The 12,370-nt window shown below is 43.7% G+C and overlaps 1 protein-coding gene across 1 annotated transcript; it reads left to right on the forward strand.

The window, feature by feature from the left end:
• The first annotated feature begins 1,870 nt into the window (after positions 1-1,870).
• Positions 1,871-6,178, forward strand: LOC144101767 (juvenile hormone acid O-methyltransferase-like). The gene is made up of 3 exons (XM_077634955.1): positions 1,871-1,974; positions 3,021-3,212; positions 5,743-6,178. Exons 2-3 carry the CDS (start codon positions 3,022-3,024, stop codon positions 6,161-6,163), a joined length of 612 nt encoding a protein of 203 aa, XP_077491081.1. The 5' UTR covers positions 1,871-1,974; position 3,021; the 3' UTR covers positions 6,164-6,178.
• The last annotated feature ends 6,192 nt before the right edge of the window (positions 6,179-12,370 follow it).

Genomic DNA, 12,370 nt, shown 5'->3' on the forward strand with positions numbered 1-12,370 from the left:
CTTGGTGTATGTCTGCGAGATCTCTAATCGCACGCGTCACTTTGCTTGTTAATGAAGTCTCTTAAAAGCGCGGAAGAACTTTACAGAATTTGAATCCAGTGTTTTTGTGGCCATGTAAAAGGTGCTGATGACGTATTTTCGATCAGCGCAGCGAATGGCGGGAATAAAACTTGGCGCACACTAAATTACTTTTGGTGAATTAAGGCAGTTCACTGAATAATTATCTCCTGATAATAGGGTCATGCCCGACAGTGTTCATCCGACCCATCTTGGGAACAGAGTAATTTTGCCAATTGAACATATCTTAATGCCGATTGCCTGAAAAAAAAAAGACATTTTGAAACTCCGCTAACCTTGAACAAATATACTGTGACGTATGTGCTAGTACAAATAAAAATAAATAATAAAAGTTCCTGATGATGCTACCTTTGCAAGCAGCACAGGGGGTAATTGCTGCGAAACATTAATTATAATGGTGACAGAGAAAGTAAATGTACACGCCGAACGCGAAAGCATTATTCAGTGTGAGAGGGCGCGGAATGGGGCAGGTATTTCTCCTGTGGAGTGCTTCGGTGCGTTGATGACAATCATTATAACTTTCTAATTACAAATAATTTTTCTTTATCGATTAACCAGAAGGTGCGCATTGTTCTGTTCAACAGTGGTGGAACTTGCTAGCTCCGTTTCTTACAAACCACAGAGATGATTAAAAACTCCTGACCCATTCGAACCGTTCCGCAGTATCAGTTCTGACTTACATTTTGTGCTCGCTGATACTTGGCCTGCGAACACAAAGTCAACTACCTGACTCTGGCGCCGCACCCAGCGCGCCTGCGCCGACTATTTACAGAGGCAACTTATGTCCGATTAAACATGCTCAATCAGTCGAAGAAAAATGAATGTACAAAAATGCTCGGGTGGCGCCCGGTGCGTTGCAGAAAGAAAAAGAAAGATATGATATGGGATAAACGCGTTATAAGAGCTTCTTCGCCTGAGAAACTTGAAAATTGGCTATCATGCAGTTATTGTGATAGAGGTCACCAGCTTACTATGGCAATTTGTTTCTGTGCAGTAATTGTTGTGACCATGTAAATATCGAGACGTTTCTTTAGCGCTTGTCACAGTTACCTTTTGTTTTCGCTCTCCTAACAATAGTGCCCCATTATTGCTTAATAATTTTAAATTTCGATGTGCTGTTTATTTTCTGTTTTAATAGTGCATTTGTAGTGCAAACTTTATTCCTGTACAAGATGAAATAATGAAGAAAGGACTGTGGATCGGACATGTTATTCGAATAGGAAATTAACGACAGCTTTTCGCGGCAGCAGTTTGGATTCTAAAAGGACCATGTGCTGAAGTATGGCAGGTAGTCAGGTGAGGAAGTGAGTTTACGAAATTAGCCAAAATACAACGGCAGCAGCTCGCGCACAGGAAGGCGGGTTGCAGACTGATTGGAGAGATCATGTCCTGGAGCGCAGGAGACATGAGTCACGATAAATTTGATTGCTTGCAGCGCTTTTTTGTTCATGTATTTTGGTACTACACTTGTCAAACAAAGAAAAAAAATGGCTCATAGACAAAAATTCTATGAGTGCCATGGCACGTGATTTGGGTAAAAAAATACAGACAGCACCATGCGAGCGAATATTTTCTGCCGGCAATTGTGCCACGTAAACCACAGGATATAGATGACAAAAATAATCAAAGGAAATTGAGCTACTAAATAATTCCTCCCTTCAACTTCCGTTGACGATTGCATACTCCATGGCAGGTGTCTCATAGCAAGCCACGAGGTCACGGCCGTGAAACCGGCGACTTTTGCTGTCCCATGTCTGCGTTGTTTTTCTCACATGTGGAATGTATAGCACAGCTGGTGCTCTCTGTCACGTAGGCTCGGAAAGGGATTTTTTTTTCCTCCGCGCATGTGTGATCCCCACTAGTACACTTTAGCCGCGACAACTGGCACACGTGAACGTAAGCACATCATGTACTCCTTTATAGGCTATTGGTAGAGTTACTCGTTTAGTGCCCGCGTTTCCTTTTTAGAAAAATAGCCTTTAATGAGTACCTTTGAATGTAAGCATTATGCGATAACCAGTGACGTTTATGGAAAGCCAGACAGACTGCCCTTTCACATTTTAATTTCTCGTACCTTTAGTGAACACAGAGTACATGTATTCGAACGCAGGCAGTAGAAATGTCTAGAAATTAAAGAACGCCAGTGACATGCTGGAGCGAGGCGAATTAAGATGGAGATGCAAATATACTCGAGCTTCGCCCATAAAGTCATGCCGGAATGATTTGTCACAACTCGGCATCAGACTTCTGAACAGTTACTCTGAGCGTGCACCTAAACCTCGAAACCAGCAAATAAATCAACATTTGTAGGTTTGATACGGTTTATGAGATTTGATGGTCCAAAGCTCCTCAGTCTACGAGAGACGTCGTAGACGTGGGCTCAGGGCAATTTGCACTATGCAGGCTTCATCACCGTGCACTGCCATCGCACAGTACAAAGACCAAAAGCATTTCGCCCCCATCCAAATTCGACCGCCGTGGCAATAGTGAAACGCGCGTGTTTCTTGTCAGCATCCGAGCAGCAAAACCTCAGAGCCAACGCGGAACCTTAGCAGGATGTTGGGTTCTAATATCTGCAGGTCTTCAAAAATCCACCTCAATGGAGCGAACAACTCCTTACTTTTGTAGTTTTGTGATGCAATTCAGGCTTTATTGATTGTTTTTTCAACTTGTATTTGCTTCATTTGCCCCGAATGGATCTGTTTGCGCATCATGTGCTATGGCTACGAAATCCTCTGTGTAGCAGGAAAGGAGCTCACACCCATGACACCTCTGAAATCCTTCCCGACATGCTTGTCTTAATCAAGGCACTGTTTTAATCTACACCAGCTTCCGCGTACAGCCTAGTGGATGTGAATATTTTATCTGACCTTGTGTTTGTATTCTAAACGTTCTCTTCTCTTGCCATTGTGAGGAGGCGCACTTGAGCGTTCATTTTTCAGAATGGCACACTCGGAGGTGGAAACTCTGCTGGAGGTGCTCGAGCAACCTGACGTGTACGACAGAAACGCCCATCGCCACGAAAAAGCAGTGGCCGAAATCCTGGACACGTTTCACAAAGCGTTCAGGCCTTGCGAAAACGAGCAGCAACAATATATTGACGTCGGATGTGGTCCCGGAGGTTTCACGAAAGGGTATGCTTACCACCCAGCTTAAGCTTAAGGGAATGGCTAACTAATCGGGCAACTCGATTTAGCAATTGACTACTACTTCCCATTAATTACTTTTCTCATGCTTTAAAGTGGTTCAGATAAATAAATGTAAGTAAAGCAAAATTTCCGCAACGCTGGCTTTGGGAAATATTAATATCGATGTGAAACAAAGCCCTGTGGCTGAGCCAAATAATTTCCAAAATTATACCGCGCTCTAAATACAATTCTACAAATTTCTGGACGTACTATAAGTATATGACAATCTACAATACATTGTGAAAGCTGACATCTTGCAAGGTATTCTCTTATCTATGACATTTTTTGCTCTGATCAGTGAACTTTATGAATTATTCTTTGATCAGAAAAAGAATGGCAACCTCTCGAAGGTGGATATTTTCCTTATTTAAAATTCACGTGTTGAGACTCTATGTAACGACAGCACATTTTACAAAGTTCACAACTGAGCTAGTTGGAACGACTTAGGCATATGAGTAGGATTCAAACTTTGGTATAGGTGCCTAATGGTTATGGGTTGTTATAGTGGGCTCGTAAGGTAGGCAAGTCAGGAAACGGAAGATTTTTCTTACAATTGCAGTTCTGAAAAAAGAACTTTCCCTTAAACAACTTCGCTAAGTCAGTTTAACGAGAAACGACCAAAGCATATTTGACGAATTTCAGTTCTACAACAAAATATAGTTACCTAGGCTATCTATACAGTCGAACCGAGGAACTTTCGGTACACTGACACAATGCATGTTCTGCTATCAGATAGCTTATGCATTGATGACTTCAGGCATGCTCATGTCTTTGGGTTCCTGTCAATTTAATTGCCATTTTCGCTGTGCGTGTCTTCATTCTTTCTCCTTCTTACGACCAGACTTTGCGCTTAACACTCCTTCAACAAGACTGCCCACTGCTATGTAATTCAACATCAAAAGCCAAATTCTGGGCCCCAACTGTTTTTCTTATATCCGTTTTCTTTTCTTTAATATCGACACTCTGGAAATTTTTCGCAAAACCTGCTCTTTCTGTCAGCTTCCCATGGCAAGGAAACCACCAGAAAGGCAGCAGGCGTAAGCTCTCCCCTCCGGCCAATCCGGATTGTTAAAAAATTCATGCAGAAACCATCGAAGGTGATTTCTCAGTAAGCGAAAAGCTTTCTTATCGCGCTCAGTTATCCCTGCAACTCTAGTAGGAAACTCTTCTCTGCAGGGTGGTTATCACTTGACAAGCATTCACAGGTACGTTGGCGCCTGGCCAAGGAGTATAAACTGACCGCTGGTTTGCAGGCGTCTGACGCGTATGAACGGGTTCCTTGCGACACAATGCTTTCGGAGATTTCATTCAAAATCTGAAGGTGTGGTGGCATCGGAGCATACGAAAAACCATTGCTACAAAGTTTGGGAACCTTCCTCTGTGAAGCGCAGCCCTTTCAAGTCCCGCAAAGAACGAATGACGCCACATCTTTGTTAGAGAACTCCGCCAACACAAGCATGATCCTGTCGGGCGTTCTGAATACCGAAACGTCCGGCTTAAATAATAAGCGTTTGGACACGTCGCAAGGCACGCCGAAGGGTTCATCAGTGAAACGTTTTTGAAGGTATTTTTCTGTGCCAATTTGTCGCTTTGCTTTCATGCGAGGCCGACCGTCGACGGGCGTCCACTATAGACATTTGCTGTACACGATGTTCTTGTGTTCGGCACTCTGCGCAAGGTAGGGTTGGCAGGTTTTCTTAGCGCGTGAACAACAGCGTTCTTCCATTTCTTCTTAGGTGAGAACAAACTGTGGTGACATTTTATAGAACATTTAATTTACTAAAGCGCCCACAATCGCCGCCCTGTTTCCTGGCACAAAGCCAACACTCCCAAAGCTGTACACAGGACGCGAGAAAGCTATACGCTTTAAAATCTTATTCTGCATCGAGCGAGAGTAAGGGACTCCGACTACTCAATTTCGACGACATCGCCAATTATCCCAAAGCTGGTGCTCTGTGCTTGAACTAAAAACTCCCAAGAACTTTTGAAGAACAAAAGGTGTTGATAGCCACTACGCTGTTTGAACTGGTTGTGCGACAAACTGTACCCTTTGGTTTTGGTTTTATGTGGGTTTAACGTCCCAAAGCGACTCATGCTATGAGGGACGCCGTACTGAAGGGCTCCGGAAATTTCTGCCACCTGGGGTTCTTTAACGAGCACTGACATCGCACAGTACAAGGGCTTCTGGAATTTCATCTCCATCGAAATTCGGCAGCCTTGACCTGGATTAGACACGCGTCTTTCGGGTCAGCAGCCAAGCGCCATAACCAATGAGGCACCGCCGCGGCAAATATGTACCCTTTACATTACTGTTAAAACAAAAGGTAGTGCGGCCCAGGTAGGCGCTTACATAAGCATGTTCCAACGAGCAGTCCTAGATATACTCATGACCTCCTCCTACTGTTTGTGGTAACATCGACACCAGTTCAGACCATTCGGACAACCTCCCCAGAGTCTCTCAATTTGCTCTGGGCAGGTATTTGTTACCTCGCTGTCTTCCCTGCCGGAGACTCGTGGCGGTGGACAAATCGGCAGCCATGCTCAGATTTGCCGCAGAGAAGTACCCGCATCCAAAGATCGACTACCTCCCTCTCGACATCTCGCAAGACGTGGACGAATTCGTGGACAGACAAGGCCAGTTCCAGCGGGTGTACTCTTTCCTAACCCTCCACTGGGTAAGGGACCAAGGGCGTGCCATCCGCAACATCGAGAATTTGATGGCGGCCGGAGGAGAGTGCATCTTGCTCTTTAAGACGAGCTCGCACTTCTTCCATCTCTTCGCTGCAATGATGAACTCTCCACGTTGGGAAAAGTACAGCCAGGCAAGTTTTATACTTTTTGACAAGCATGGATGCCTCGTGGTCAACATAGAGGTGCGGGCACATAGAAGAATATAGCGGCAGACCTACCTTGACTTGCTTTCGCTTATAAAGCTTCCGATTATATTCGACGACGGAATGCCGTACGGCTGTACGCCCGTTGCAACTTCCACCTTCTACTGAACGAAGAAGTTACTTATATGACAACCGATGTGCCCTCCCTGCAACTGAGAAACCCCGTTCACTACAGCTTGGACTATATGACCAAAGGCATACAAATTTTTTATACAACTGGCTTATCCCTAGTCCACGCGTGTAGTGGTCTAAATTGGAAGTTCTTGGCTCTGGGAAAATGTGAACGAGGGAGTCTTCAACTCCGACCTGATATAAAGTCGACGAGAAATGAAACTCCGTTCTGTCGATGGCACAGCATTCCAACATCGTGTTTCGGCTTTCGGGTTGTCTCCCAACTTTTTAAATGGCAGTGTTAGGTTAACTTGTGCCACAATGCATCCCAAAACCTAACACACACATTAATTATTTGCGCGGTGTTAACTTCTTCTGTAAGAAAGGGTGTAAAAAAATTTCTCTTCAGCAAAAGCATTCGAATTAACGCCTTACGCGCCTTACGCTCGGTGCTTGTTACTTGAAGAAGTTTTTTCAGCGCCACATAAACGACAACGACACAGAAACACGTACAAGGGACGTTATCGTATATGTAGCGCCGAAAAGACTTCTTCAAGAAACCATGCTTCGATAACTAGCCCCACAATGCGTTTTCCTAAGGGCGTGTTACCGTTTAGGGAGCAAAAACGCAGACCTACTCTATTGCATTACGAAATCTACTGAAACGAACGCCTTTTAATCTGCTATTTTTCTTTCTAATCAAATCCCGTCTATTCCCAATTTACCGTGCTGCGTAACCGAACGTTGTCCGACTTTAAATTGAGAGAATGGAATCATGCCGACGCAAACGGCGGTCTGTTTTATCGTCAAAAAAGTCTTTCGCGCAGGCTTCCCTGTAAAGTATGCCTTATGCTGTTGGCCGCCACCGGTGAGCATTAGTACTTCATGCGGCACTTGTGTTGTGTACTTTATTCGCCCTTTATTCGTTTGAAACAAATCTTCACTATACCCAAAAGAAAGCCGATTTCGTCGTGCGTTACCGGTTGACCTTCAAGTGAGCCAGAGGTCAACGTGGCTATAGGCCTTATTATATGTGGTCCACCATGGTGTCGCGCCACTTGACCTTTGACCTTGACCTTTGGCCTTTGGATTCGCCGGTAGAAGGCGGTAGAATAAGCTGCGGTGTTCATTGGGGACCAACCTCTCGCAATCAACCATGAATTTAACCGCCACCTGGGAGGGTGGGTGCACTGCCTATACAGTGTGCGGAACGCACTGATCGCTAGGGGCGCCAAGCTGCGTCTAGGTGCCCGATACACCGCATATTTCGCTCTCCAACCAGGTTCAGCAGTAGTTAAACCGCAGCTAATTTTCGCGCTGGGTGTATCCTTTCAAAATTACTATTTCAGCATTATTTTTGCTGAAGGTTTGGATTTTTTATATCACTATCATAATGGCCCGTACGACAATAATTTGTATAAAAAACCAAATAACATTTTAGCATTAGAATTCCACACACGCATTTACGAACAGAACGGAGAACATATTTTGACAAAACTTTACAAGCGGATTAGCCACATGCCGGTGCACATGAACATTACAGGAGCGTCCAGAATAGTATAGGCTCTCCGAAAGCAAGGTATAATAACCATTGTGCCTTCTTTTTTCACACCGCCTTCGCCTTATATCTGATCAAAAGGGGCTGCTCTGCTTCGAAGAACGCTGCCAGATGATCCCTTGTCCTCAGCAAGCAGTGGCTGCCAGGGACACCGTACTCTTGCGCTCAATTTAGTTTGTGTTTCTGCGCAAATAATACCTTTAGTTCATCGCATGCACTTTTTTGGTCCAAACTGAAGGCTCAGCGCGCGAAGGACGGGACTGAGAAAGAGACAAACACAGCGCTGTGTTTCTCTCTTTCTCAGTCCCGTCCTTTGTGCGCTGTGCCTTCAGTGTGAACCATGTGCCGACTAGCCCAGACAAATACCTTATCACAATAATTTTTTGGTCCCTCAAATATTTTATGTACTTGAGGTTGCTTGCACAATCTGTTGCTTCGTCATTTTTCAAGTCGCCACGGTGACTCAGTGGTTATGGTGCTAGGCTGCTGACCTGAAAGCCACGTGTTCGATTCCGTCCGCGGCGGTCGCACTTAGATGGAGGCGAATTGCTAGAGGACAGCGTACCGTGCGATGTGAGTGCAAGATAAAGTATCCCAGATGGTAGTAATTTTATCGAGCCCGCGCATAGCTTGAGTTGCATTAAGACATTAAACCACAATAAACCATGACCCTCATTTTTCGGAAAGAAATAAACGTAGCAGAATAAATGTGTGCTCACTGACGATGTAAAAATACTTGTCAACGTTCCGGAACCCGTTCGGGTTTTCTGATCAAAGAGAAGAACCTGCCGTGAAAGACGAAGCTTATGTAGCTTTAACTAACGAGCATTATGATTTTCTATATGCCATGTGAACATTTTCCTTCGTTCTGTTTGGTGTATTCGAAATAGAGCGTGTTACTAATGATTCTAGTTTAAGCTGAGCCAAGAGACTGCTTCCAGTAGCAATGAATTTTATGCTTTCCAAAGCGATTTTATGCTCTGCTTCTTGTGAGTGTTCGGCTACGGGACTGGAAGCCGTCAGATTCCTGCTGACCTGAGAGCGGGACTCTTTTAGACGTCTCCGCATATTTCCTATCTTTCCGATGTAAACGTCGGCCCAACTGTTGCTAGGTATCTCGTATATGATAAAAGGAAACTGTGAGCAAGGCACTCAACTTTTACACTTAAAAGAATGCTATGGTATGCCGTTAAACTCCGGACTACGAAATGAAGATTTTCATGTTGATGATGATTGCACTGTGAAAAACTGGGCAACTCTTGAAAATCGACACATGTCAACTTTATGTAGCCCGTTAGCCACTTCATTCGCTGCTTTTAGCTTGTCATTGCGGTTTTCGATTTATCAACTTTTTTCAGATACATCACAGCGGTGATATGTTTCAAACCTGATTGATGTCTTGTAGCGACACGATGTACTGGAGAATGTAAAAACTATCAAACATTTATTCAAGGAGCAGTGGCCTTCTCACTCCTATTGATGCCATATATCAACTACGTAGCATGAACTTTAGTGCAGCTTCTCGCAGGCTTATCGCGAGACAGAAAGTGAAGCTCCTCTAAAGACAATAAGATGAGTACAGTTGTGAACTGGTGACGGGTACATTTGTGAACTGGCACATTTGTGACTGGTATTTTCTTAGGCATTTGGGTCGTTAACAGTTTCGCAGAACCAAATAAGTTTTTAATAATTTTTTGTGGCCTGTTGCGAATTTCTTCAATGAATTTAAAAAAAATCCATGTTTCTTTTCAACACTCAGGTTCTGAAAAATTTCGTTCCAGAGAGTGCATATTTAAGTGACGTCGTAACATTGAGAACATACGCTAAAGAACTTGTGCGCTATACAAACCTCACTCCGTTAGCTTGCGAAGTTTTCCTCCCGCCTCAAGAACTGCACTGGAACACGGAAACAATGACGGGTGAGTAATTTTCTGCCTTCTGTTTTTTATCTGATAACAGCACCCCACCGTGCCTTAGAGACGTCTCAGAGATATATTTCATGAGTGCCCGTGGGCAGAAAGCAAATTAAGAAGTATAGTCTTCACTGCGCGGAGAAGATGAGCTTATTATTTTAGTAATGTTTCTTAAAAAATTATAACATGACCAAACGACCAGCAGACGCAGCCACTAATCATGTGCTTCTCGCGTTTTTGCACAATTGGAAGATAAATTTCACATAGGCCGCCTCTAAAAGGCTGCATGCGCGGCTGCTTTCAAAAGACTCCTAGGTTTTGTTAGTATGCGCTGAAGAAGAAAGAGGGCTGCATAGGTCTTTCCACTTTGCATTCTACTCCACGACTCGGCCGAAAGTGCGATCTTAGTAACAAACCAGACTGTGCATTACAACCTGCTGTCATCATCATCATCAAGCTGACGACGCCCACTGCAGGGCAAAGTCCTCTCCCATGTCTCTCCAATTAACCCTGTCCTTTGCCAGCTGCGCCCCCCCCCCCCCCTATGCCTGCAAACTTCCTAATCTCATCCGCCCACCTAACCTGCCACCCCCTGCTACGCTTGCCTTCTCCTGGAATCCACTCCGTTAGCCTTAAGGACCAACGGTTATCATGCTTTTTAATTACATTCCCTGTCCAAGCCCATTTCTTCCTTTTGATTTCGATTTCGACAAACTGCTGCACACGCGTGCAACTTCAGAACGAAGTGGCACGTTCCTCTTAACCCTTAAAGTGTACAATTCAATATATATGCTGATGACAGTACTGTGCTTATTTCTGGTAATGATCCCAATGCCCTTGTGTCACATTGTAATGATGTACTTGAAAAATTGTCTGTCTGGTCCCAATTAAATCGCATAGAAATAAACACCCAGAAAACGAAAGCTATTTTATTTCGAGCCAGAAATAAGAAATTCATTCTAGAAAATTCTCTAATGATTAAAGATAAAAATATTGACCTTGTCGATACTCACAAAATTCTCGGTGTCTATTTTTCGTGCCATTTGAGTTGGGACACTCATGTCAACTACGTTACGAGGAAAATCTCTTCAGTGACTGGAGCTATGTCGCGATGTCGTACTCTTCTGCCGCAATAAGTTAAACTTCAGTTATATAACGCATTATTCGCCCCGCACGTGAGCTACTGCACTTTGGTGTGGGCAAGCACCACAAGAGCAAATATTGAGAAGATAATAGTTCTGGAAAAAAGGTACCTTCGCTACTTAGCCAATATTGATCATCACTCTACGACAAGGCATCTCTTTGCAAAATACAAAATTATTAGTTTTGACTATCACTATGGATACCGATTGCTACATGCTTTCTGTTTTTCTCAGCATGACAGCCAGAGTTTCCTTCGTTCGATGGCATTGCTGCAACCTAGAGCTACTCCTTCTTTAACTCGAATTTCCGAACCCTGGTTAGTCCCATACTTTCGCACTCAGTACAAATTGCAATCATTAAAACACAATATGCCGGTCTTATTAAATCAACTCAAACAGGTAGCCTTATAATCCCCAAAAGAGCTACGAGTACACTTTTCTCAATTTTAATTGATAACAATCTATTGTTGTGATAAATCATGCAGCAGGTCTGTATTTCCTGATGCCTTCTGCTACTCAGTGTTTGTAATTAATGTTAGCTTGCTCAGCGACCAATGTCTGCTGCCGCTCTGTAAACGGCTCCAGGGCCCCAGTCAAGTTGTAGGCAGCAACTTTTAGCCCTGAAGACCGTCCAGTTTTCTGGTAAATAAAGAATTGAATTGAATTGAATCATTACTACTCCGCTTAATTAGTATATGCAGGTGTCAAGAAAATCATTTAGTATAGTTTGCAGCGGAAAACACCAATGGTAATTTTTCTACGCGTATTTAAAAAATTTCATACAATGTCTCAGAATGGTTAAATATTGCAACATTGTAAACAGCTGAGGATTGATCAGAGGAACCGCACTATTTATTTTTAAGATTACCTAGACGCTTAGAACTCAAAAAAATGTTATGCGACTGGAAGACAAGCTAGGCAGAAATAAGGCGGATGACGGTGTATTCAACAAAGCTCGGTGTTTCAGATATATTATTTAGTTGGTTCTCGAGGGGACAAAACAACACGCTGTTAAAGATGTAAAGTCCGAGAAATTTTTTTGAAACAATGAAATTGCTTCCAACTGTTACGCACCCCCAAAAATGGTCTGAAATAACAGTCTGCACAATTGTTTACAAAACACCGTAGAGTAAGTTCACACAGCAGTCCAAAAAGTGGCATCAAACAACGGTCACGGCACCTCTGGCAGGAGGATTAGCGACTACCGTCGACGTCCCGGCGTCATGACAACAGGCGGGCATTATTGGTTCGGCAGTCGAATTTGAGGATCAATAATTAATTCGTTCCTTAGTTCTAGCCAACTTTACTACCAGAAAAGCACTATTAACGGCGCGGAATTATTCCCTAGCATATAAACAGGCACAAATCATAAAAAGCATTAAAATTAAAAATCTCATATATTTAAGGCTGACTAAACACAACGTACTACGTGATCGCCGTACTTTCCGCACAGGCACTGTGTGCATGCCCCCCCTTTGTATCCCTG

The sequence above is a fragment of the Amblyomma americanum genome, chromosome 8, assembly GCF_052857255.1.
Source record: "Amblyomma americanum isolate KBUSLIRL-KWMA chromosome 8, ASM5285725v1, whole genome shotgun sequence".
NCBI classification, from domain to species: Eukaryota; Metazoa; Arthropoda; class Arachnida; order Ixodida; family Ixodidae; genus Amblyomma; species Amblyomma americanum.